The sequence below is a fragment of the Sarcophilus harrisii genome, chromosome 4 (assembly GCF_902635505.1).
Source record: "Sarcophilus harrisii chromosome 4, mSarHar1.11, whole genome shotgun sequence".
Classification (NCBI taxonomy): domain Eukaryota; kingdom Metazoa; phylum Chordata; class Mammalia; order Dasyuromorphia; family Dasyuridae; genus Sarcophilus; species Sarcophilus harrisii.
Window position 1 is genome coordinate 233207741 of NC_045429.1, and position 27268 is coordinate 233235008.

The 27268-nt window shown below is 32.7% G+C and overlaps 1 protein-coding gene across 5 annotated transcripts in view; it reads right to left on the reverse strand.

Annotated features, from left to right (window-relative positions):
- Positions 1-27268, reverse strand: part of MYO6 (myosin VI) — a 192988-nt gene that overhangs the window by 120680 nt on the left and 45040 nt on the right. For all 5 annotated transcript variants that reach the window (XM_031964609.1, XM_031964611.1, XM_031964612.1 and 2 more), the window contains exons 2-3: positions 23714-23812; positions 1495-1637 (exon numbers count right to left, since the gene is read on the reverse strand). In XM_031964609.1, the coding sequence (XP_031820469.1) occupies positions 1495-1611 (117 nt within the window). In that variant the 5' untranslated portion in view covers positions 1612-1637; positions 23714-23812. The remainder of the gene's footprint in view (positions 1-1494; positions 1638-23713; positions 23813-27268) is intronic.

Sequence of the window (27268 nt, forward strand, 5' to 3'; positions counted from 1 at the left end):
ATATGCTTTATATTCATTAAATTGCAAATATGAAACAAAAATAAAATCTATAAGCAAAAATTAATCATTGTATTTTATATAACAATGTTTTGATATGATTATCTACATCTTCATGTAGCAAAAAAAAAATGAAATCTAGATTCATAACCTTGATATTTTTTTCTTTAGTTTAAATTTTTAAGGATCCTCTTTTCTCTATGTCCCCTTCATTTTATGCATAAGCATGATTCTTTTGGTTGATGGCACAATAGAAAGTGTTGGAATGGAATAAAAGAACCTACATTGAGTCTACTACTGGTGTAATTATAAGCAAGTTGATCTTTTTGGGTCTCAGTTTCTTAATCAGTAAAATAAAAAGTTGGATTCGAACACAAAAAAGTTCTTATAATCCCCAGATTATAATCTATAATTTTTATCTTGACCTCTGAGAAGAAAAATTGTATACTAAAAACCTCCACCTTTTCTTGATTCTGACTTCATAAAATTGGCATCTTTTAATATGATGCCACTATAGATGATGCATTTAGTTTTGTAGGTTGTTTACAGTAACAGAGTATTTTTCTCCAAGAGAAAATGTCCTCATGAGACATGTTTTGTTTTTGTTAGGTTCCCAAAAGGAAGGCAATCATACAACACTGTGTTAGTAGACTATAAATAATTCAACACACAATTACAAAGTATAAACTAAGTAGAACTGATGAAACAAAAAACTTAACTCCCAAACAACTATTTTAAGACAAAGATCTACTAACTGAAAATTTGGAAGTTCTATCAGAAAAAAGAGACATCTATTTACAATAAAGACTGGTTTGTAATTTCCAGTTCCCAGTCTTTCCCTTTTTCCAACTCTTAATTTGTTGTATTGTTTTATGCAAAAATGCATTCTAAAGATTAAATTAATATATATGCTACAGATATCAAACTACTCTGCACTTTTATTCTTTAATAAAAAGTAAATTTTAATGCAACAAGGGGAATTGATATACAACTATCCTTCAATTAACAGAAATTTACTAATAGAAGCAACTGAACAATAAAAGTCATAAATTCATCACCAAGAAAAGCAATTTAAAAATTAGAGAATTTAGAGGGAATTTCAATATAGTAAATTCAAATAATATGAAAATTAAAAAGGAAAAGAAAACTCTGATATAAAATTATAAGACAGTTCCTGATAATGAACAGTATTTTCACAGAATATTTGTTATGTTTAATATATTAATGCTCTCATGCTCATATTAATCATCTAATACCTAAAAGTTACTGTTTTTTAAGATACATTTTTACAGTGTTGTTATATACATTAGTGTGGTTCTACTACTTCTAGAAGCTCTAATTATTTTCTGATTTCATAACAGAAGTAAACAGAAATAGACATTCACTTAATTAAATTCTAAAATGCAACTCTTTTATTAAAAGGGAACCTTTGCAGAAATCAGAAACTTTTAACAATCTTAGGAAAGATCATAATCTCATCTATTTTTAGAAGCTCACCTTCCCTTTTTGGCTTAAAGGTTCAATTGTTAAGCTGTCTGGACCAATATCCACAATATTGCCCATCTGAAATCCATCTGTGGGATGTGGAGCCCAAACGGGCTTTCCATCTTCCATTTTTTTGATGATCTATCCACACTTTCCTGTCAAAAAAAAAAAAAAAGGTACATTTTATACAGTGATTTACAAATAGGATAATATATACCACTTGGAGGGAAATTTGAATTCTTTGGAGATATCTGCAGATGATTTCCGAAGACATAATAAAAAAGGGAAGAAAATTTCCATTTTTAACTCTTGTTCTAGTTATGTTATCCTTGCTAAATTACTTAATATAATAAAAGCCTCAGTTTTCTCATCTATAGAGATAATAATTGCAGTATTTACTTCCCTAAGTTGTTTCAAGCAAATTCTTTAAACTCTAAAATGCTAATTCAATATTTAATACCTGGCCTTAACATGGCCTTCCATTTCTCTAGAGTTTTATCAAATCTTATTCTTGTGGCCCATCTTTGCTCTCATCCTTCCATCTAAGAGAAGATACAGACCACACAGAGTGATAACAAAGTTCTTCCCCTAAGTGAAAGATACACCTCAATCTTAAAACTCCAAGAGAGGACAAAGCCAAAGGAAAAATTATTGCCTAGAGCAAGTAACTCCAGTTTCTAACTATTTCCAAACCATTCAGCCTGCACTCTGCCCATCTTCCTGATCCTGTTCCCAGAAGAACCTAAATTTTGCCTCTAGGACCCTGGACCCTAAATAATCTTTCTCTTATTTTGACCATAACAAGACTTCTACATCACTTCCTGGCCCTCTCCAAGTCCTGTCACCTTGCTCCTTCTAACTATCTTTCATATATTACCTTCAGAGTGGCATGTGATCTCTTTGAAGAGAGAGGTTATTTTGTTTGGTTATATTTGTATGCCCAATGCTTAGAACAGTGACCACCATACAGTAGGTGCTCAATAAACTTTTTTTTTTAATTCACTCTTCTCAAAGTAGAGCAACAGATGAAGTAAAATAAAGATCAAATAATAACATTTAAAACATGAACATAAGACAAATTGTAGAGGAGACTATATAAATTTATTTCAATAAAATAGTTGCTATATAAAACTATCCACAGCAATATGCGTAGTCTTCAACTTATTAATGGGATATAGGATCACAAATCTAGAGATGTTAATGACGTCAGAAGCCATCAATCATTCAACAAGTAGTATAGGAGAAAGAACACTAGATCTGAGATCAGAAAAACTGGCTTTAAATTCTAGTTGTGATACTTATAAACTATCAAATTTTCAGCAAGTCACTAGCTCTTTAAATTTCAGTTTTCTCATCTATAAAAATGAAAGTGCTGGATTAGAAGCTTATGGGGTTTCTTCCTCCAACTACAGGGAATTATCCAAATATTCATAAAGCAACTCTGCTGCTTTAGTGATAACAAAAAAAAAATTAATCCCCACTAAGGAGAAAGAGAAAGATAGGAAGCAGATGTGATTTTACCAGAAAAAATCATTGCCAGATGACAAAACTCTCTCTACCAGTGCGAGTCAGCACATTCTCTGCAATTCTTAGTCTGTTTCTATAAGTATAAGCCATCTAGAATAATTATAAAGAGAATATATACAGATATATACTCTAGGTTCTATACTGTTGAGAGGAAGAGAGAGAGAGAGAGAGAGAGAGAGAGAGAGAGAGAGAGAGAGAGAGAGAGAGAGAGAGAGAGTTGTTATTCACAGAGAGCAGAAGATGACAATGACACTAGAAAGATAAAATGAAGTAAGTTTATAAGGAGCTTTTAAAGCTAAACAAAGGAGTCTATTTTTTATCTTAGATTTTAAAAAAAGAAGTCAAGAGCATTTATTAACTAAGGGAGAGACAAGATTATGCCTATACTTAAGAAAAATCACTTTTGTTACAGTGTGAAGGATGGACTGGAGTGGATAGAGACTTGAGATAGGGAAAATAGTTATGAGGCAAGGGAGAGGCACAGGATGACCATGAGTGGGCTGTAACACATAGCAGGCTATGTCACAAAATCCCAGAAAGGAGATGTTATCCATGAGAAGGGAGGCAACAGTGTTAAATGTAACAGATAGGCTAAGAAGAATGAGAAGTGAAAAAAAAAAAATCCTTCAGACTTGACAATTAACAATCACTGGTAACTTGGAGGGAACAACTAAGAGATAATTGAAGAGTAGTTTCAGTTGATGATACCAAAAGGCAACCTACACATTTTAGAAGAAAATGAAAGGAAAAGAAGGAAAGACACATTACAGTCAGCTTTCCAGTTAGTTTAGCCACCAAAGAGAAGAGAGATAAAGTGCAATAGCTACCAGGGATGGATAGGTCAAGGAAAGGTTTTTTGTTTGTTTGTTTGTTTTTAAAGAATGGAGGAATCCCATCTTACACCCTAAATCTAACACTTACCTATCACAAGATAAAAGTATGTTTCTTCATCAATCCTTCAAAATCATGGATAGTGACTGCACTGATCATAGTTCTTATAGCTTTCAAAGTTGTTTGTATAATACTATGCAATACTGAATGAATTGTTAAACAAGTGCACTCTTGTTTCATTCTTCATTAATTATAAAGAATTTTAAAATTGTTCATTTTTATAATATTAATATTATGGTAAAAATTGTTCTGCTTGTACTCATTTCATTCTTCCTTGGTTCATATATGGTTTTCCATGTCTGTCTTTACTATATTTGTTTCTAACAGGGGTTTTGTTTTTCCTGCTTTCTCATGATGGCAGTGATAGAAGAAGAACTTCTCAAAAGAGAATAAAATTTAATTTTTAAAGAAATGCTTAAAACAACAAATACAATAAAAAATACAAGTAAATCTATAAAACTATATATATATATATATAAAGATTTCTTAGTGTCATCTGTAGTTAACTGCAAACAATAATTTCAGCCTTTATACTTTTGGATAAATCTCTCAATATAAGATAAAAAATTCTAAGAGTAAAGAAGAAAAATAATAAAGGAGAAAAATCAGAATTTTGTAGTGTCATATAGGGTGCATGATTACTTCTTAAATTAACAGTCTACTCTTCACCTGCATTTATTTTTTACCTACTACTCTTTATTTATTTTTCCTGTTGTATTGCTAAAACTACCAATGACATCAAATTCAAATTTAAGGGTTTTTTCCTCAATCATTAACCTCCTTGATCTCTCTCTATCATATAACTATGGACCTTCCTCCTTTTTGAAATGTTCTCTTCCTTTAGCTTGTGAAACAATGTACAATTATCCCTTCACATCGTAGGGATTATGGGCACAGTCTCCCCTTCACTCTGAAAAATGCTTGTAAAATTTTTTGGTTCTCTCATCATACCAGAGAAATCCAAATTATTTTTACTTTTTCTTTTATGGATGTATACAGTACCTTATTGTAAAATCTGGATTATGTATTTGATCATATGCTTTTCCCCTTCCCCCCTTTTTTTTCTTCCTTTCTCCTCACCCCTGCCCACCCCTGAGAATGGCTACAATTAGACACAAATAGGTGTATGTGTGTGTGTGTGTGTGTGTGTGTGTGTGTGTAAAATTATTCTATACATACTTTTGTTTATCAGTTCTTTCTCTGAATGTATATAACATCTTTTTTTCATATATTTTTTAATTTTTAGTTTATGTACTTGTAATAATCAAAATGACATTTGCTCAAAGTTGTTCTTAAAACAATATTGCTGCTCTTGCTAAATATAAGGGTTCTCTTGGTTCTGATCATTTCATTCTTCATTATTTCATGTGTTTCTATGTTTTTCTGAGATCACTAAGCCCATCATTTCTTATAGCACAATAGTATGTCATCAAAATTATATTCCACTTGTTCAGCCTTTCCCCAAATGATGGACATCCTCTCAATTCCCAATTCCTTGCTACTACACCAAGAGCTGCTAAAATATTTTTATACATGCATTTGTTTTGTTTTAATTTCATTGTAACACTAACCTAGTAATGCTATTATTGGGTCAAAGGATATGCAGTTTTATAGCTTTTAGCCAAAACACTTAGACTAGCATAGGAAGGGTTTCTGTAATCTAGAAACTTCTCTGATGACATAATTTCTAGTTGAAATAGCAAATTCCAACAAACCTGTGCTTTCCTACTTCCATAATTTTGCTCACATTATTTCTTCTTCCTAAAATGGGTCCTCCTCACTTCTTCTGGTTGAAATCTTACCTAGTCTTCAAACCTCCCATTCAAATGCTATATTCAATGAAATTATACACAATTTATGCCTCACTGACGTGTCATTATCATCAGACAAGTCAAAAAATAATCTCTTTTTGCTGAGAACACTTTGTATACATGATAATAGTTATCTAACATTATGATTATTTTCATACTTTTTTCACTCTACTAAATTGTAAACCCTCAAACTCTAAAACTTTTTTTAAACTTAGTATTTTTCTCAGCTGGAACATTTTTACACAGAGAAGCTTTAAAAAGTACTACTCAATTATGTTTTTTTAGAGTATGTAGCTCAAGTTTAATATAACTAGATTTGTATGACATGCTTTCAATGTGCTATGAGAGCACTGTGAAACAAGCCAAATGGTGTGGTAGAAAACCTGATATTATGGGTGTTCCCCAAACAGAAAACAGTACAGTAAAATTTCAAGAAATGGAGTCGACTACACATAAGCATAGATTTTAATATGAAAAAAAAGAATTTATAAGTAACATTGGAGATGTTGTTAAGAGTACTATAATTCATGACTGTGACTTGTCTCTAGCAGAGTTTAACTCAGCATGTATATATAAATGAGAAATTTGTTGTAGCCTGCCCAGCCATAGATTCTCCTTGGTTTCTCAGTGGGAGCTTGAGCCAATAAACTAAAAAATAACTCAAGACCTTATTGCCATGAGCATCTCTCACACAAGGGTTCATACAAAATGAAAATCAAAACAAAATAACCAAAGTCTATCAAGTCTTCCAAAACAAACAAAAATGCAAACATGGTATTCACAGGAACTTTTTAAAAGACTGCATTTTTTACAGAACATTTTTCCAATAATAAAAGACTACACTATGAAAGGCACATCCTACATGCCAACATAACAAAAATGCCAAGCAACTTCTGTAAAAATTTTGATATTTAGATATTTAACTAATTCTGGATTTAAAAAACAAGATTATTTGGGGGCAGCGAGGTGGCTCAGTTGATAGAGCACCAGCCTTGAAGTCAGGAGAACCTGAGTTCAAATCTGGTCTCAGACACTTGACACTTCCTAGCTGTGTGACTCTGGGCAAGTCACTTAACTCCAATAATAAGCACTCTATCTGTGTGTGTGTGTGTGTGTGTGTGTGTGTGTGTGTGTGTATCTTTCAATACCATGAAGGAATGGGAGAGTTTGCCTGATGAATAAGTATCAAGAATAGCTAAGAAATGGATCTTGCATGAAATAAAGTTCCTCCACGAAATCTGGAGGAAAAGAAATCAAACATATAAGACCTTGAAAAACAATGAAAGGAAAGTATAAACAAATGAAATAAACAAGATAAATTCTAGTATGGGAAGATGATACACACATCTCCTCTGAATCCTAACATCCATCAGAGTCACAGAAGTAGTCTACAGAGGGCCCGGAAGTGGTTCTATTATGTATTCCTGGAATGGGAGAAGAATAGAACTTATACTGAGAGAAAGGAGAAAGGAAAGTTGGGGAAATTATCTTACACAATTAGGGTATTCAAGCAGAAGTCTGTACAAGTAAGAAAATTGGGTAAAGTGACTGAAGATTAAACCTCATTCTTACTTGAAGTAGTCAAACGAGATACTACACACCCAAAGATATTAATCTCAAGAAGAAAAAGGGAAAGGGGAGATGAGAGAAGAGGGTAATAGTGAGAGAATGGTTAGGAAGTATTAATCTTAGATAAAAAAAACCTCTAAAAATATACAAAACTTTGTATAGCTTTTTTTTTTGAAGTGGCAAAGAATGATAATCTAAGGAAGTACAAAAATTATACATGAATCTCTAAGAACAGATTAATCACCAAGAGAAAGATATGATAAGATGGTCCAGAAGAGAATTTGGGAGTATATCTACATCTATAGTTTAGGACATATACCATGAACCTTGAGGTTTTTTAAAAAATAGTTAAGTGAGAAGTGAGAGCTGTGGCTTCATTTCTTTGGATATGTCTGTTTTCTTTACCATGTTTACATATATAAGAATGTATCACACACACCATTATTTTGCATTCCCAAGTCACTACATATCAGCTCTCACTTCTCACTTAACTATTTTTTAAAAAACCTCAAGGTTCAGATTTCATACACATTGCAAACAATACTCAGAGTGCAGGCAACTAAGATTATTTTCATTCATGGTCATCAAAAACCTCTTTGGAGATAAAATTTTTATTAATATTATGTCTAAAAGCTTTATCAAAAAAAAGGTTATATACTTATTATAACCCTATTGAAAAATCCTTATTGAAAAGTCTTTCAAGAAGCCTGTTTTCAGGAGGTAGACATAATCAAGACTTGAAAAAGAATGATTTAATTCATCAAAGGCATCCTTAAATTATTTCTCTAAAATATAATAGTCTTACATTTCATAATAAGTAATACTATATTTTATTCAATAAATGGTGTTATGATCACATTGTGTTTTCTCTTTAGAGAAACATTATTCTTCCCACAAAGCATGTGACTTAGCCAAAAAACATTTTTTTCCTTTCTTGGCCAAAGTCTTGGGTTTTTCAAATCTCAAGACCACCAGGATATTTATATTATATGTGTATGTCTACATATATGTCTAGATATATATACATTTACGCATGGATGTATCCATACATGTATGAATGTTTTATCCATGCCCATTTAAAAGTAAGAAAAATTTATTTTCATTTAACAAAATCATATAGCATGAGAATGTTAATAAATAAAACACAAATGGGAAAAGATTCTGTATTATTTTCTTTTTTTCCATCATATATATGGTAAAAAAAAATATATATATATATATATATATATATATATATATATATATATATTCCTCAGGAATGAAGTTTGGTTCATTAGAGCCATCTATAAAGATGAACTCTTGAGCAATATATTATCTGCCAGGACCTGAAAACTGAGTAGATGCTCATCAGCTGAGGAATGGCTGAATAAATTATGGCATATGAATATAATAAACAATCAGCATCATGATTTCAGAAAGAAATCTAGGGAGACATATGAACTGATGCTAAGTGAACAGAACCAAGAGAACATGGTATACAGCAACACGAAGACCGTGTGATGATCGACTATGTTGGACTTGGCCCTTTTCAACAATGAAGTGACTCAGGCCAATTCCAAGAGACTTGTGTTGGAGAGAGCCATCTGCATCTAGAAAAAGGACTATGGGGACTGAAGGTGGATCATAACATAATATTTTCACCTTTTTGTTATTTGCTTGTCTGTTTTTTTTTCTTTCTCATTTTTCCCCCTTTTGATCTGATTTTTCTTGTGTGGCATAATAAATGTGGAAATGTTTAGAAAAATTGCACAACTTTAACCTATACTAGAAGGGAGAAAAATTTGGAATACAAGGTTTTGCAAGAGTGAATGTAGAAAACTATCTTTCTGTGTATTTTGTAAAATAAAAAGCTAATATTATTTTTAAAAAATAATCTCTGCCAGTGGAAAATCATGCAGACAACTAATAATAATCTCAAAACACAAATATCTTTTGAGAAATGACAAAAATCAGAAGCTACAAATCTCTACACTCCTGGAGTTTACAAACTGGTTGCCTTAAATACATGCCTTAAGAAATTTATAAAATAACAAAAAACAGAAACAAATTAGTAAAATTCAAAACATAAGCACTTATTGGATGCAAAAACACTAAACATAAGCACTGACCAGATGCAAAGGAAAAAGTAATCCATTTAAAAGAGTCAATGAAGGAAACCAAGAGTCCATAAGTCTTTAAAATAAGCAATATTAAAGCTAGGATTGGAAAAGAGAACAACTATTTTTTGTTTTATTTCTCCACTGTCAATTCAGTATTACTTGTAATTCTATGATGTACTTACTTGACAGTTATTACCTTCAGGATCTAGCAAAATAGTCTGGAAGACTTCTAAATATGTTTTCTTTTTTTTAATAAGCTACCATTAGTTAAAAAAAAAAAAAAAAAAAACTTTAGCTGCTTTTCAGAGAAAACATGGCAAATGTTCCTTTGTAAACACCACCTCCCATCCTGAGAAATGTCTTCCTTATAAAGTAGCCCAAAGGGGACAGTAGAAAGAACATTCCCCTGGGCCTTAGGCACCTAGCAACCAAGCAAATGTATAGTTGGGAGGAGAGGTTAGAATTTTGCATACCACTTTAGAAACAGTGTCCAGGTCTAGTTTTATCAGCAGAATAAATAAGAAGGCCCAAACTTCCAAAATATAAATCTGATAAATCATGATTTATCTATTTTTAAATGACAATACCCAAAAGTGGAGGAATATAAAACATACAGATCATTTATTAGATAAGAGACTAGTTATCACTTAATACATGACTAGCTATCAGCTAATGCTTCTAAAACCAAAAAGATATAGTTTAAGCAACTGAAAAAAAAAAAAGATGAAAAAAACAAAACTAAGAAAGATTAAATGCACACTAATGGGAAAGCTGAAAACTTTCAAAAATAAACTTTATCATTTTTTCCTTAAAATAACTCTGGCTATAATATTCAAAATCATTTCTTTTATAATTTTTGAGATAATTATATAATAATCTAATTCAGTTGTGCAAACGAACCACTATAGGCTCTACAAAATCAGTCAAGTAGAAAAGAAAAAAAGGAAAAGAGGGGAAAAAATATATCACACTGAACTTTTAACATTCCCAAGGTCAAAAGTATCTAAAAATGTAAATCTAATTTAGTCAACAAATAGTTTAAAAGCTGATATCAGAATAAAGGGAAGGTCTCTTCCAGTTCTATATTTAGGATTCTTTGGTTCTCCACTTCAAAAATAAAACAAAGAGGAAAAGATTATTAGTGCTTATACATACTCCATTCAATGAACATTTCATTGGATTGTAGAAAAGCACTAAATCTGTCCGTTGGTTTCAACTTTCCATATAAGACAGAACACAAAGATGTAACATGCTCAGTCATATATTCAAAGTTTTTTTTTTTTTTAAGTACAATTAATTTAAGCAATTGATGAAAGTTTTGGATATCCAAAGATACTGATATGCTTGGAAAGAAGATACTAGAAGTAACCTAAGAAAGTCTAATATAATAGTAATTTTTTTAATGAGTCAATACTTTATTCTTAAAAGTAAAAACCCCTAGCTAGCACAAAGTGAGCACAAAGGCTCACTAACTAAAAAGTAATTAAATTTAAAATGTTAATAAAAAAGGGAGAAAGGAGAAAATTTAAATCATTTGCTTCACTTATGAAAATCTCTAAAACTGATATTAAAGATAACCAACACAACTTATCTTAAAAATTACTTCAAAATAAGAATTATGATATAAATGTATACTAGTGTCACAAGATTTCAATTATGGGAACCATTTATAGGTTTTCAAGAAGGAAATGACAATTGTAGACAGAACAAATCAGTCTAAAGCAGAGGATGGCAAATTTCTAAAAATTCTAACTATGCAATTTTTCCACTCTTTGACCATTCTTCTAAATAATTAAGCTACTTCTATATCCACCCTTTTCCAATATATTGCTTTTTCCAAAATGTTCAAATAAATCAATGATTTCAGTGATGTAAACATTTACTTTAATAATGGAGATATCATTCATAGATGCCTAAACCCAAACATTGCTGCTTAACAGAGAGCTTCCCCCCCCAAAAAAGGCAAGCCACCCCAGATATGTAATAGTGTCAGTGATATGAGGACATCTCAATTCTATCTGAGTGAAGTGTGCTGAATAAACTATGGGGGGAAAGGATTTATTAAAAAGGAATATTGAATAATCTCACAGAATGCAATTTTGGTTAGGATTTATTTAGCTTCAGGGAGACAGAGAACATAGAGGGTTAACAGAAAAGCACAAAGCATACCAGTTATATTGGATTACACAAACTGCTTCACTTCTTACCTAGTATTTGCTGATTTTGTTTCCAGAAAGTGGAAATGGATTTTCCATTTGAAATATCTATGTTATTCTCCTGCAAGGAATCTCTACAACCAAATTAATATTTCTTTATATTGTACCAATCAGAGAAATTAGATATACCATTATCACAGTGTAAGTTTGTAGTTAAAAACTGGAATTCAAACTCTACCAATGATTCCAGATCTCTTTTCTTAAATCCTTAATAATCATTTATGGCAGTGATATAGATAATTGAAGCCATCTTCCCTTTTGAGTGAAAGAGCAGTAATATGACATTTTCAAGGGAGTTCTGAGATTCTGCTTTGCAGCTGAGTAGCATACTAGTTAAGGGAAAGCTGCTTTGTTATGCTTCACGTAAATCATCTTTGTTGATTAGAAATGTTCATATTAATGAACACATATTTTCTTTTCTTTACACTTTGGCAGAAGCTGTTTTACTTGTTAACAATCAACCAATATGTGACTTGTTTCAAATTGTTAGAAGAAAAAGTGAAATTCAAGTCTTTTAAAAATGTTATTGCTTTTTACCATAGCCCTCATCTACTTTCCATGAGATGAATTTAACATTTAAAATAAGCAAAAAGCATCCTGTGAATAAACTATTGAAAAAGAGGGGGAAATAGATATTACAACTCTTCCTTGCCTGCTCTTCAAAATCCATATCCTCTAATGAGCTGAACAGAAGACACCCCTAGTTTCCTCTCTTTCCTTGAGATAATGAAACTATCAGTATTATACCCAATTTTATTCCTCATTTAGTCAACCATGTATATTTATAATGAAATCTCTTAATTTTGTTTCTCTTTAATTAACTGCGTGTGGCGTCTCACTCTGTTCCTGGGGTTTGAGCCACATAGCTATAGTTGGCTTCTAAACTTGCTTTCTTGGAACGCAACCTATACCTATGGGGTGGCTATAAAATCTCATATTAAATCTGACTAAAGCTCTTCAATACCTGAATTCTTTCCTTCTGGTTGCTTGTGGCATTTTTTTTCTTTGACCTGAAAGCTCTGGATTTTGGTAATAATATTCCTAAGAGTTTTTGTTGGGGATTTCTTTCAAGTCATTAGTGGATTTTGTTTTTATTTTGTCCTCTAGTTATCTGAAATCTAGACAATTTTCTTTTATGCTTTCTTGAAATGTGATATGAAAATTCTTTTTTTTTCTTTTGGTCATAGCTTAAATCCAATTATTCTTAAATTAGATCTTCTTGATCTGTTTTCCAGGTCTATTGTTTTTTATTTGTTATAACCAATCTAGAGGTTCTTCTTCTTTCAATTTTTGGACTTTGTCTTAATATCTATTGTTGCCTAATAAAGTTATTAACTTCTATTTAATCCCTTCTAATTTTCAAGGAGTCTATTGCTTGGGTAAAGTTTTCCACTTTTTGTCCCATGTTAAATCTCTTCTATTTTTTTCCTAATGCTTTCATTTCTTTTTTGGATTTTTTTTTCTATCAGTGATTTAATTTACAAAATTAAAAAAAAAAATCTTTCCTTATCTCTTTCAAAACTTCTAGATAAATTCATGCCCAAGCTAAATCCTCTATGGGGCTTGGTTTATGGATGCCATGTAGTCATTCTTTTCTTCTGGGATTGAAATGAGCATTCTGTACCATAATGACTCTTTAAGATAGGATTCTTTCATGTTTACTCATTCTTCTAACCTTATATCCTCTCAACTCACTATCACACTATCCATAGTGGCTCTTCTAAACCTTCTTATTTCTCCTCAAACCTCACGTGGATTTCTTATCCAACCCTCTCAGATATGGCTAATATTTTACATTAAAAATATTGAGGCCATTCTCTTTAAGACACACCTTCTTCTTTCTTCCTCATCTCCTATTATTTGGATACCTCTCTCTCCCTTGAACCATCTTACATGAAAAAATACACATACTCTTTACTAAAGCAAACCCCTAAACCTATCCCTTCTCCTCCAACAGAATGTTCTACTTGTCATCCCCAAAGACTGATTTTCACTTTTTCCCTGTCTGCTGGCTCCTTCCCTGGTGCCCACAAACATGCCCATGTTTCCCTTATTCTCAAAAAACCTCACTTGATCCTTCCTAACCCAGTATTATCCTACATCTATTCTGCTCTTTGTGGCTAAATTCCTTGAGAAGACCATCTATAATAAGTGACTCCACTTCCTCTCCTTTCATTCTTCATGACCCCTTAAAAACCAGCTTTTGACCTCATCATTCCACTACAACCATTCTCTCCAAGGTTACCAGTGACCTTTTAATTGCCAACTTCAATGGCCTTTTCTCAATTCTCATTCTTCCCAAATTTTTTTTATCCTCAGATGAAAGACACTGAATCAGTGTCGTGATTCTTGATACTCCCTTTTCTCTAGGTTTCTGGAACACCACTCTTTTTTAGTTCTCCTCCTATCTATTAGACTGCTAATTCTCAGTCTTTTCTGCTGGATTATTATCCAGATCATGCCCACAATCTTTTTTTATTATAAACTATTTCACTTCATGATCTTCTAAGCTCTCATAGATTTAATTATCATTGCTATGCTGCTGATTCTTAAATCAGCCTATCCTAACTTCTCTGATTACCTCCAGTATCACATCTCCACCTGTCTTTCAAATATCTAGAATTGGGATGTCCAGTCATCACCTTAAACTCAATATTCCCTATACTGTAAAAGATACTACTATCCTCCTGGTTCCCCAGGTTCAAAACATATGCATCATTCTCCACCCCTTATATCTAATCTATTGTCAAGGTCAGTTGATTTCACCTTTGTAACATGTCTCAAATATGTTCCTTTTTCTCCTCTTATACATATCCTAGTAAAGGAGGTTTTCATCACCTCATGCTTGGAATGTTGATGGTGAGTCTGCTGGACACAAGTCTCTTTTCATGTCAATCCACTTTCCTACAGTGGAGGTCTGACTGTGTCATCTCTACTTCTTGTCACCTTCCAGGACCAAATGCAAAATCCTGTTTCGCCTTCACACCACTCTGACATTTCCATCTTCTTACACATTACTCCATGTCATATACTTTTGACAAAGTGACATTGAGCTCCTTGCTGTTCCATGAACAGAACATTCCATCTCTCAATTCAAGAATTTACTGTAACTGTTCTTCATGCCAGAATGGTTCTACCTCCTTATTTATGCCTAGTAGCTTCCCTGGCTTCCTTCAAGTCTCAGTTAAAAGTCCAACTTCAAAAGGAAGCCTCCCCCAACATTTCTCGATCCTACTGCCTTCCTTCTGCCAATTATTTCCTATTTATTTTTTATATAGCTTGTTTGTACAATATAAACGATATGATTAAAAAGGCAGCTAGAGGGATAAAGTGCTGAGAATGGAGTCAACAAGTTAACTTCACATCCAACTTAAGATATTTACTAGCTGTGTGACCATAGGCAAGTCAATAACCTTTATCTGCCTCTGTTTCCTCATCTGTAAAATGGTAATTATATGGTAATGGTAATTATAATAACACCTGTATTGTGAGGATCAAATGAGATAATATTTGTGTGTTGTTGTTTTTTTTTGTCTTAGCACAGAGCCTGACACACAGTAAACATTATATAAATGCTAGATAAGTAGAGAGATACAGTTGTTATAACACATTTCAGAAAGATGAATTTGTTCAATTCAAATGACGTTAGAGAACATTTTGATCATAATTTCACTTCTGAATTGGCTTCCACTAGAGTTCTTCCTCAAGAAACTGAGAATGAAAAAAACTTTAGCACTCCACAATACTTCAAAAGCTGCTAATCTTCCAATGCTCATTTCCCAAGCTAATTTCAGATCTTTTTTCCTGATAAAATATCATATTTATTGTAGTTCTTCTGGTATAGTAGGAGCTGTGAACTGAAGTCCTGGCTAGCATCACCTCCACTCCCACTCACCCCACACTCTCTTCTTTCTCTATTGTAACTAGCCTAACTTGTTAATTGTAGCATTGGAGCCCAAGTTAAACAAGCAGTTCAAGATTGCAGTGGTGGTCACTATTTATTGGAGTTTTTGTATATTTCTTAACCATTTAACATGTATAAAACTCTGCTGTCATTTTTATTAGGTTCTTTCCCTTTTTTTTAATATGTTCCTAATGAAATTTTTGAACATTGTGCCCCTAGTCCCATTTTCCTCATAAGCCCTATAGTTTTACTGATGCATTTTGCATAGTTTGATGCTTTTTGGTGAGGAACACATATCATATATGTCAAATTATAACAAAATTTCCTGTATTTGTTTGCTTGTCGTCCCCTCAATTGGACTGGAAGTTCCTTGAGGGCAAGGTCTTTTGCCTCTTTTTCTATACTCAAAACTTAACACAGTACTTGGTATATTTGTGTGACATCATCTGAGTTGTATCTGACTCTTTGGGATCCATTTGGGATTTTCTTGGCAAAAGCAACAGAATGATATTTATTTCCTTCTCCAATTCATTTATATATGAGAAAACTGAACCAAACAAGTTTTAGTGACTTGCCCAGGATAAAATAGCTAGTAAGTGTCTGAAGTCATATTTGAACTCTAGTCTTCCTGACTCCAGGACCAGTATCCCTGCTTAATATATAGTAGGTGCACACAAAAACTTATTGACTGACTTAATTTTGGCCATTATCTTAGGACCAAGTTGTGCATATTTCTGGAGATAATAGCTGGGCTACGTTTGGTCCTATTCAGTGTCCTTTTGTTGCTTTCTCAGAATACTGTCAACTAAGGATAGGGGCATGCAAGCTTTCAATGTACTCAGAGTAGTCTGATTCAAATGTGAAGTCTAAGCTTCTGACCCGGATTTGGGTCTGAGCAATACAACTATGGGTTTGTTCCTGCTTGGCACTTCCGTAGATAATTACTTGACTCAGTCACTTTCAATCAGCAGGAAAGCTCTAAAGGTTCAAAGTGACAAAGCTATAGGGTCCCCTTTGTTCAGGGCTTCCTGCCCTGGTTATTCTATGGTAGGTTTCAGAATAGGCTCCTACAGTCAGAGAAACATAGCTTAGGCACTTGTTCCTTTCTTCTCAATATACAAATTATCATTCACAACCACTCCCTGGCAGGGAAGGGGGAAATACCTATTATATGCTTGGCACTGTTCTGAGACAAATACTGTCTTAATAGGTGTTCAAAACAACCATGGAAGCTAAGTGTTATTATTATCATCACTTTATAGTTGAGGAAACTGAGACAACATATAGAGATTAAAAGATAGACCAAGAGATTAAAAGATAGACCAAGACCATACTTAGCTAATGTTTATAATATCCATGTAAACATATTTTAAAAATCTACCTAAAGAAAGTAAAACAATATGGATTATAAATACAGCACAGGTAAGTCAAACCTTCCAAAAACCACTTACTTTATGACTTCTTTACTTGAATAGACTACTACAGTCAAATTCTGAAAGTTTGTTTTCGTTTAACTGGATGGGTGTCGTTTATTTTTTTGTTGGGGAAAAGGGGGTGTTTGTTGTGGAGCAATCAGGGTTAAGTGACTGTCCCAAGGTCATGTAGCTAAGTAAATGTCTGAGGCCACATTTTAACTTAGATTCTCCTTATTCCCAAGTCAGTGCTCTATCTACTACACCATCTAGTTGCCCCCATATTTTGAAGGTTTTGAACAAGAAACAAAATTATTAAATCAAAGACAAAGGGTAAACAATACTAGAAAGGGATTAAGACAAAAAAATGAAAAAGTTCAAGATAGGGTAAGAAGAGAATGCTACATAGACATAAAAAGGAAAGTGGCAAGATAGAATAGAAGGAGGAAAGAAAGCTTAATAGGTTCTAAGATATGTATCAGTAAAGATGAATTAATCTTGCCAGATGATTGCTAATTTGATTTCAGTATAAATTAAACAAATTACTGTTTGACATTTCTGGCCTTTGAAATACATATTTTCTGATTAGCCATTTATTTAAAAGTTCCAACTTCTCATATCCTTAAAATTTGAGCTGGCCATAAACAAAAAATAATTAATTCAGATGAAATGTTTTATCTTATTCTGTTGGCCTTTTTCAACAGGGATGCTTTGTAGCCATTAATTTGGTATTAAAGGACCACTGTCCCACTAATTTGAGACAATTCCCATACTTGTTTGCTTTCTTCTTAAAATACTTCTGGAAAAATTTTTAAAAAAATCTTATGATTGTGGGACTACTATAAATCCATGCTAATTCATATTAAATATCTCAACCAAACCCTCCCTGAAGCTGGCAATCTTTTTGGTCAACTCCTGTTAAAACTTACCACACTGCTCACAGCAATTATTCCAAACTTTAACAATTATCCTTACTCTAAACAGATTACATCTACTTTCCAGAAAAAATCAACATCATTAAGTGTAAACGCCTTTAACTTCCTTCTTCTGCATTTCAAAATCTATTTTTACCTTCCCACTTCTTTCCTCCACTCTAATTCTTGCTATGGTTAACTAATCCTCAGTCTTTTGTCACAATCCTTTCCCAAAGAGCTAAAACTTTCAATTAACCTCTCCCTCAAGTATCTTCAACATCTTCCTTTTCGGTGACTTTTTTTTCGGTCTACCCACCAACATGCTCAAATTTTCCTGGGCTCCCCACTCCTTTCCAAAAAGAACCCTTCCATCCTGCAACCACCTCTCTTTTCTCTTACAAGATCTTCGATTATTTGAATAGTCTACTTCATGGGGCAGGAATACACTAAATTAATAGAGTGGATAAGATTCTGAATGGAGGCTAAAATATGGAAGTTTTTTCATTATTTTCAAAATTTGTCTAGCCCAATTTATTAAAAGAATTACTAATGATATTCTTTATCATAATTTTTCTTTCCTAAATTGCATATATATCCCCTTTTGACTACTTACAGCAAAATAACTGACTATAAAAAGGACATATCTAGACAAAAGCAATAATAGTTCACTTTGCACAATCAAGCAAAATTATGTAGAACCAACCAGACAATTTCAAAACAAATAATTGTCATATAATTTGAGTTTTATTAGTAATTTTGCCTATTTCGCCAAATTGTTTGTAGTGATTTTTGGAACAAAAAAATACTAATTATTTAAAAATTTATTTTATTAGTATATCACATGCAGAATTATACACAGAGTAACTAGCCACCCTAAAACTGGTGATATCATCTACAAAAAGTATTGCTACTTCTCTGACTCCTGAAGCATGACAACAAATCAAAAGAATGTCAGTTATGAGGTTAAACAGTTTCAGCTTCCCAAAACATAATTAAATAAAAGCATAATATTTCTAAAAGCTTATTTATAACTCATAATGAATTCATTCTATCCTACTTTCTTTTTTGGCATCATACCTTTAGTTGCCAACATGGCTGTGAATGATTTCCTCTTCCTTTAAGTCCATTAAGCCCATAAAAATCCAATATATGTTTTATAGTTATTCGATTTATTATAAAAGGCACTCATTTATACCAGTGAATTGAAAAATATTTACCTTTTATCAAAACAGATATAGACAACAAGCCTCCAGTGAGGGTTTTTTTTAATAAAGTAAAGGCCTATAAATAATAAAGTCCCACTCCTTTTAATTTAATTGCACAGACATTTATTCATCAATTAAAATTCAACTCAGCTTCAACTTGCTCTAAACTCAAAATAACTGCCATCCCAGAATGGTAATGTTTGAGCTGCCAAGTACTTTTCACAAACTTAGAATCCATTCTTCCTCCCACTTTTAAATTTGTTCCTTTTTTCAGTTTATTTTGAACAGCTCCTTTTCTTAATTCCACTAAGATGTTTTCCTAAATATTCAAAAGATCTTCCGCTATAAAGGTGAAAGGGAAATAACAGAGTTTGAAATGTTGAAAAAGCCAATATCCTAGGTCAGGCCCTCATTATCTCTTACAAGGATTATTACAAAAGACTTGTATTTTTTTTTCCAGTCTCATATTTTTCTCCTCCCACCCATCCCCCACAGCCAACAAGTTATTTTCCTAAAGGGTAGGTCCAACCCCTTCTCACACTTAAGAAGTTCCTTATTACTTAGAGAACAAAATATAAACTCTCATTTTACATTTAAATGTCTTCACAGAAAATGTGGGAAAACTGAGACAATAATCAATGTTGGTGGAATTGTGAATTAATCTAATCACTCTAGAAACAATTTGGAACTATGTCCAAAGGGCAATCAAACTGAGCATACCCTCTGATCCAACAAAACCACTGCTAGATCTGTATCCCAAAGAGATCTTAAAAAAGAGAAAAGAACCTGCATGTATAAAAAGCCCATCAACTGGGGAATGTCTGGACAAGTTGTGGTATATGAATGTAATAGAATACTATCATGCTATAAGATGAGCAGATGGATTTCAGAAAAATCTAAAAAGATTTATATGAACTGATACTGAATGAAGTAAACAGAACAAAGAACATTGCACACACTTCACAATAATCAACTATGACTGAAATCAGATTGGGAGGTTTACAGATACTATGAACATTGGGGATTGAATCGGGGCAGAAGCACCCCATGTGAAGAATACTCCAGCACCCACAGAGAGGCTGTGTACCAGGGCAGGAGAAGGTTCAGATCTATACTGGGTCACTGTGACAGGAACAGGTGACAACTGCCAGCTCTTTTACTCACTCTCCAATTTTGGGTCACAGATCCAGGGCAAACTGTGAAGGGGACTTGCACAGAGAAGTGGCATTTCATATAGGGAGTTCTGGGATATATAGAGAAAAGGAAGTTCAAAAGCCACCAACAACAGCATGGCTCAGACCCCAGGCATGAACAGGGTCTCATTTCTAGCATCTAGCATAGCCTGTAGAAGAATAAGCAAAGAAAGAATCCCAGAAAAAAGTGAAGCCTACAATTCTGCCACTGTGAACCAACAGCTTTTCCCAGTTGGCTGATGGGCGTTGAAACCAACAGGAGTCATTATTGTATATAACCAAATGCAAGCCAGAAACTTGCAAAATTTAGACATGGTAAAAAGCAAACAAACTGCATTCTTTCTGATCTATATCTTGCAGCTGAACTCAGATGGCTTCAGAGGAGAAAGTGATTCTAGGTGACTTTACTTAGCCTCCCTCACTTAAATCCAGTTCAGTTAACCTGTTAAACCAGTTAACACACTGTTCCTAATGTCATGATCCTCTTCAACCCAGCTTCTTAATTTTGATCCCATATGGTCTCATATGGTCAGTGTGTGTGAGTTGTAAAATTATGATTTATTATTAGTAAATGTTTGATTTGTGTACCTATTTTATAAACCTGTTTACCTGGAGGCACATAACAATTTCTGAGGTAAAAAGGGTTTGCGAATGGAAAAAAATTTAAGAAATCCCATTCTTCAAGAACAAAAGATGAACAATAACTGTCCTATTTTAAGTATTGATACTATATTTGTTTCACAAAAGGAATTTTGTAGACTGCTTTCTTTTTCAAATTTTTGAGTATATTTTATGTAGTACTAATGATTTGTTATTTTAATAGTTTAAGAGAATTTGTCTAAAAATCCACCTGGATCAGGATTTTTTTTGGTAGTTCTTTTATAGCTAGTTCTATTTCCATTTCAAACATCTGAAGTCATTTGAATTCAGCTGCAAGATATAGATCAAGAAGAATGGCCCAGGGCAGTATGGAGCAAAGAGGAATTATCTACCAATGCCATGAATAAACCACAATTAAAAAATTTTAAGTAAAAGTTAAATCCTGTAAAATAGAATACAGCAAAATCCAAAAAAGCAACCATTCATTATAACCAAGTTGGATTTATTTTAAGGAGGTTCAATATTAGGAATATCATCAATTACACTAAAAACAAAACTACCTGATTATCTCAATAGATGCAGAAAAAAAAATTGATAAAGCACAACACTAACATGCTAAAAACTCCACAAAGAAAAGAAACATGGATCTTTCTATATCATAAAAAATATTCATATAAAATAAAAGGAAAATATCATACATTATAGGGCATACTAGAAACTTTACAAATAATGGAGAAAAATAAGGACTCCTACTTTCCCTATCACTAACATAATTCCAGAAATGTTACAATAATAATAAGACAAGAGAAAAAAATTAAAGGCTTAAAGAGAGATTAAAAATTATCCCTACTTGCTGATAATGTTTCCTTAAGAAACGCTAAAGAATCAGCAAAGATACTCATTTACATAATGGCTTCAACAAAGTTACAGACTACAAAACCTTCAAAATCAACAGTATTTAATTAAAATAAAATTTAAGTTAAAAAAACATAAAAGGGAGGTCCAAATCAAAATAAGTAAAAGTATATCAAACATGAGAGTCAATCTACCAAAGCATACAAAATATGAGTATATATTCAGTAAAAAAATGCTCCTTTAAAAAAAAAAAGAACTTAAATAGCTGAAGAACATCCAATGCTCATAGCTAGACAATTCTATAATAAAAATGTCAACACCATCCAAAACTAATTTACAATTTGAATGTTATACCAAACTATCAAAGGAATAGTTTTAAAAAAAATTATTACAAAATTCACAAAAGATCTATAATATCAAAGGAAATAACTCCCCCCCCCAAAAAAAGGTAAAAACAAGATTCATACTTTCAGACGTTAAACTATATTACAAAATAAGTCATTGAAACTATTTGATTCTTGTTGCAAAAAAGAGATCAACTGAACAGATTAAACAGAGAAGAATCAAGAAAAACTGAAACAGTAACCCAGTGTACAAAAAAAAAAAAAGAGTAAACAAACTATTTAGGAAATGATTCCCTATTTGATAAGAACTACTAAGAAAACTGGAAAGCAACTGCAGAAATTGCAGAAATCCAGATACAGATGAATCAATATTGTTATATTCCATGTTAGGGGCCAGAACTCTGAACTTGAAACAAAGGATTCTTACAAGGTACTAAGTCAATGGAATTGATAGAGACAATAGTTATCTAATTTAGCATGGTTCAGTATGATTGATTTAATCCTACAAGGAGATGTTATGGGCCAGAACTTGAACAAGGTACTAATTATAATGAATTACTAAGTGTAATTGAAGAGACAAATCTAGTTCAGCATTGATTTAATCCTACAACAAATAATGGTTTCCTAGTGATATGATGATTGGTTTGTACTCAGTGTACAGCATATAAGCAAGAAGTTTTCAGGGCCAAAAAAGGACAAGCCCACTAGAAGCTCTGGAATGCTGAGACAGATTCGTTCTATCTTCCATCTTTGTTGTGGCTGGAGGCTGAAGCATAAATCCTTGGAAGTCGGGGAGATTCAGAAGCCAGAGAAGGCAGGCGGGAGGTCAAGCTCTCAGAATCAAAGCCAGACTGAAAGGCTCTCCAGAAAGCTGCCCAGCCCCAGGAAGGAGATAATAAAGGATCTGGACTATAAGAAAGCTAACCAGACAGCAGAAAAGGAGATAAGACTTGAAAAGAGACAATAAAGGATTTGGACTTTAACCCCTGGCTATACTCCTGTGATTACTGAACTGAAAGGAAGGCTGCCTCCAGAGACCCCAAGAAAACCCCAACAAGAGAATATTACATTTTAGAGAGAATATTACATTCCACAATAAATAAATCCACAGTAAATATGACCTTAATATTAAAATGACACCATAGAAAAATTGGAAGAGAAACAAACCATATACTTTTCCCAATTATAGATGAGAGATGTGTTCTATTCCACATCTCAGCCAATACTAGTTATCACCTTCATAACAGTAAGATAAGTAGTAAGATAAGAAGAAAAAGGATTATACTCATTTTTATAGATAAGGAAACTAAAGGTAGGAGTAGCTAAATGGTCTGACCTGGTTTCCTGTAGTAAATGATTAATAAGCAGCAAAATGAGGATGAGCTATGTCTTCTGATCTCAACTTCAGTATACTTTCCATTAAGAACAACTTCTGATAGTGTCTACTAACCTAGGAACCCATTCTTGTAAGAATGTAAAATAAAACTTTCCTGCATTCAAAAAGAAAAAAAAACCTATTATTGATTTTTTTGCATATTATATTAAATTTTAAGGCACTTCAAACCTCTCAGAATCCCCAATTTTCTTCAAAACTCAGTTCAAGTATGAAATTTTTACATAAGGTTTTTCTTGAACACTTAGCCACTAGTGATGTCCCAGTCAAAATCACCTTGTATTATTTTTGTACTTACCAATAAATATATGTGTTGTCTCCCAAATAGAAGGCAAGCTACTTGAGGGAAAGGATTATCTCTCTTTGGTTTTGGTAATCTGAGAACCTCATGCAATACCTGGCAAAAAGGAGGAACTTAATAAATGGCTTGATTATTTTTTATCAATTCACTGTATATTAAAGTTTTCCTAACATTACAACATAATATATACATTTCAGTTATCTAAATAAAAGTTTATGAAACATTAGGCTACATTAACAGAAGTTAAATTTACAGATGAAAAGGAGATGATAATCTGCTCTGTCATGGTCAACAAAATTTTAATTTCTACAATGTTTTCTTCCTCTTTATTTTTTTCTTCTTTAATTTTTTTCAATTAATGAAATCAATATCTCCTATCTTCTTCCATGATCTTCCTATCTTCCCATATTTCACTCCAAAAAAGCAAGGGGGAAAAAACTGAAATAAATTTGCTAAATCAAACAAATAAATTTCCTGTACCAATCACATCCAAAAAATATACCTAAATCTGCACCCTGAACTATCCATCTCCTTCTATCAGAAGGTGGGCGGCATGTTTATTATATGTATAAGGATACAGTTTTGTTTCTTAGAATTTTAAAACTGCAAATATTATCCTTCCTTGCCCCAACATATACAAATGAATTAAAATTACTTGCTACAGAATGTTAATATTCCCTTATTAGCTCTTTGTAGACTGGAAATTTATTTCTTCTCCCATATAGATTCTGAGGTAGTTTTTCACAAATATAGAATCTTATAGAAACAGTGAAACTACTTCTTCCCTCTTTGGGTTACATTCTTTAATGTACTTGATGATATAAATCTTTGTTCTCACCAAAATGAGAAACTTTATCAATCTTAAATTAGCAGTTACCAGTGTCTTGAATTCATGTCTTTTTGCCATTATTTACCAAAAATTGAAACACATTCAATGAGAACTCTGAGTTAACATTTAAGACAAAAATCTAAGCTCCTAGAAAAAAAAATGAACTAAGGTAGTAACCAAAGAGTACAAGGATACCTCAATCTAATTAACATAATTATCTGACTTTACCCTTGAATAGATTAAATTGTTTAGAAAAATTATTGTCTAAGATGATATTTATAGTGACCACGGTTCTGATTACCCAAAATTGTTCAATACACTGATCTACCTGATTGTTGAATTTGGGAATACTAAGAATTTTAACATGAAACTCATATCTAAACAAGGATCTTCTCTACAACATTCTCAATGCCCAACATTTAATTAAAGATAAGGGGAAACCCATTACCTCCCAAGGCAACACAATATACTTTGTGTTATACTGATAGGGAAATTTGTCTTTACACAAAATCTAATTTTGTCCTTTCTGTTCACCATTCCTAGATCTATCTTCTGGATCCATAAAAAACATATCTAACCATTCTATATGACAATCTTTCAAATACATATGAAAACAGCCAACTATCATGAGCAAATCATTTCAAGTATTCTCTTTGGCAAACTAATTATGCCAAGGTCCTTTAACAAGTAATAATATGATATGAATTGAAACCCTTAACCATCCTGGTTGCCCTCCTCTGAACATTCTCCAGTCTTTCCTAAAATATGATGTCCAGATATGAACTCCATTCTCCAGACATGGTCAGCTGTAGTGCTAAAACAGGTTTCACAGCAAAAATAATAATTCCCTAGTCACAAATATTATCTTAATGCAACTTAAAATTTCATTCACTATTGTGGCTACCATATTCACAGCATTGGCTTATTGAGCTGTCACAGTTCAATGAAACTCCCAAATATTGCTACTATCTAGCCATTTCTATCCCATATTCACTTGAAACTGATTAATTTTTTAAAAAGAATTCTTGCTGTAGTTCAGTCATTTCAGTCAAGTGTTATTCTTTGTGATCCCATTTGAGGGCTTCTTGGCAGAGATACTGGACTGGTTTGTCACTTGCTTCTCTAGCTCATTTTACAGATGAGGGAACTGAGAGAAAAAGGGTTAAGTGACACAGCTAATAATTTTAAGTAAAAGATTTTATAAATATTCTTATTAAATTTCATCTAATTGGAATTAAATGTTTTAGCCTGTCAATCTTTTTTATGCTTTATTATATCATTCAGGAACTTCCCAATTTTGCATTGTCAACAAACATGATCAACCTTTAGCCAATTCATTTGGTAATATTGTGCAATACCTCAAGTCAAGCACAGAGTCGCCAAGATTCTATACTAGATATTTCCTTCTAAAAACCATTAATGACCCTTGAGGACTAGTCATTAAACTAACTTCAAACGTACTGAATTGGCAGGTATTGTGTTGTAAGAGCAGAATAGAATACTAGGCCTGGAGTTGGGAAGACTGGTATTTTTCTGTTCTGACACTAATTAGTAGTATGACCCTAGACACTTCTTTGAGAGTTTAGCTAAAGTTGTACAAAAGCTAGATAAGTTGTACCTACAGGTTTCTCCTGATGTCAGTTTAGCAACCTTCTCCCAAAAACAAAGAAATTGTGTGATGTGCCCTTAGTGTCAATTTTTGGGGACTATTATTTGCTAGAAATATTTACTAATCATCCTTTCAACACATTGTTGAATTTTGTCAAAATTTTAAATTAAATATAAGATTCTATGATGGTAAATGAAATGAGCAGAACCAAGAGATCATTGTATATGGCAAAAACAAGATTATATGATGATCAGTTCTTATGGGCATGGCTCTTTTCAACAATGAGATGATCCAGGCCAATTTCAATGTTCTTGTGATGAAGAGAACCATCCATATTCAGAGAGAAGACCATGGGAACTGAGTGTGGATCACAACATAGCATTTTCACTCTTTTTGTTGTTTGCTTGCATTTTATTTTCTTTTTCATTTTTTTCTTTTTGATTTGATATTTCTTGTGCAGCAAGATAATTGTATAAATATGTATGCATATATTGGATTTAACATATATTTAACCATGTTGAACATATATTATATATACATTTGTTTTGAAAATTAAAAAGCTTTAATAAAAAAGAGAATATGGTGAACAGCTATTATATAGAATAACTACATATGTCAAACATTTCAACTATAATATCCTGTCCAATAAAATGCCAAATAAAGGCAATGTTAGGGAAAGATAATGCAGAACGTTGGAGGGGATATGGGAAAACAGGGACACTAATATATTGTTGGTGGAATTGTGAATACATCCAGCCATTCTGGAGAGCAATTTGGAACTATGATCAAAAAGTTATCAAACTCTGCATACCCTTTGATCCAGCAGCGTTACTACTGGGTTTATATCCCAAAGAAATCTAAAAGAAGGGAAAGGGACCTGTATGTGCAAGAATGTTTGTGGCAAATCTCTTTGTAGTGGCCAGAAACTGGAAACTGAGTGGATGCCCATCAATTGGAGAATGGCTGAATAAATTGTGGTATATGAATATTATGGAATATTATTGTTTGGTAAGAAATGACCAGCAGAATGATTTCAGAAAGGCCTGGAGAGATTTACATGAACTGATGCCGAGTGAAATGAGCAGGACCAGGAGATCATTATATACTTCAACAA